We start from the raw sequence: 1,125 nt of genomic DNA, 5'->3' as shown, positions 1-1,125 counted from the left end.
CAACGGGCAGAGCTTAATCGTGACCAACTAGAAGCAATAATATTCCAAAAGAATCTGAAACGAACAGACAGTTTGGAATTGGAGGGGAATGTAAAGCCCTATTCTGAAGCAGGGCATTGTGAACTCAAGCAGGGGAATTTCATCATCATCGAGTGATACATTTACAATCAGGAGGGAACTAAACCAGCCAAGTGACACGGCGTGGTTGTTGCTAGAGGTTTCTTCTAACGGAGGCTAGAACTAGAAGAAGGTAGCTGGTACTAATTGGGACCCCAGCAGCTGAGGTACATCACGGTCCTCAGCCCCTCCTCGGCCTTCTCCGCCACCGCGGCCGCAGAGGCAGGCAGCTGCTTCTTGCCCTGCGAGACGCCGGCTCGGACGTTGGACTTGCCCTTGGCAGCTCGGTGAATGGACCTGAGCGCGTAGTTCCAGCGGCAGAGGCCGGCCTGGTCCTTGAGCGCCTCCACGGCGCCCACGCTCATCGCCGCCGTCCACGACGCATTGCCCGGACCTGCTGCCATATCTCCTCTCATTTCTTTCTGCTGCGTTGATGGACACACTGATCGCTGCAGATTAGCTGGTGACGGTGAAGGGGAATTGAGCTGAAGCTTTGTGTTGTTGAGAGGAGAGTGGAAGAGGAGTGGGTAAATATAAACGGGACATAGTAGGCCGGGAGGGTCGGGGCGAAAGCGGAACAGGTGGCTGCGGACGTTGGTTTTCCAGCAAACAGGGTATAAGAAAACGTTTGTGGATTTGAAAAAGTTTGCAAACTCAAAAAAAAATCGTGGATTTGAAATAAAACGTGAACTTGAAAAGGTTCATGAGTTCAAAAAAAAAACCAGAGGTTTTAAAAAGTTCACATATTCAGAAAAAGTTCGTGATTTGAAAAACGTTCACGCATTCAAGAAATATTCATGTATTTGAAAAAGTTCATACATTTGAAAAAAAAAGTTCCCGGAAATATAAAAAAACAACAAAAATAGAAACCGAAAAAACGCTCGGAGCTTCTAGAAGCTTTAGAAAATTGGATGGGACAATTTGGAAAAACAAAGCAGCGCCCGCTTTACATGGGCTGGCCCATTCAAGTTGCGGAGAAGCAAAAAATGCGGAATGAGCCAAGCCCAA

The 1,125-nt window shown here is 47.7% G+C and overlaps 1 protein-coding gene across 1 annotated transcript; it reads right to left on the bottom strand.

Annotated features, from left to right (window-relative positions):
• Positions 1-260: 260 nt before the first annotated feature.
• Positions 261-521, bottom strand: LOC123050461 (uncharacterized). The gene has a single exon (XM_044473250.1). The coding sequence runs from the start codon at positions 519-521 to the stop codon at positions 261-263; it is 261 nt and encodes an 86-aa protein (XP_044329185.1).
• Between the last annotated feature and the right edge of the window lie 604 nt (positions 522-1,125).

The sequence above is a fragment of the Triticum aestivum genome, chromosome 2D (assembly GCF_018294505.1).
Source record: "Triticum aestivum cultivar Chinese Spring chromosome 2D, IWGSC CS RefSeq v2.1, whole genome shotgun sequence".
Lineage (NCBI taxonomy): Eukaryota > Viridiplantae > Streptophyta > Magnoliopsida > Poales > Poaceae > Triticum > Triticum aestivum.
Note: the sequence above shows the minus strand (reverse complement) of the source record. Positions and strands in the feature narration are given on the sequence as shown.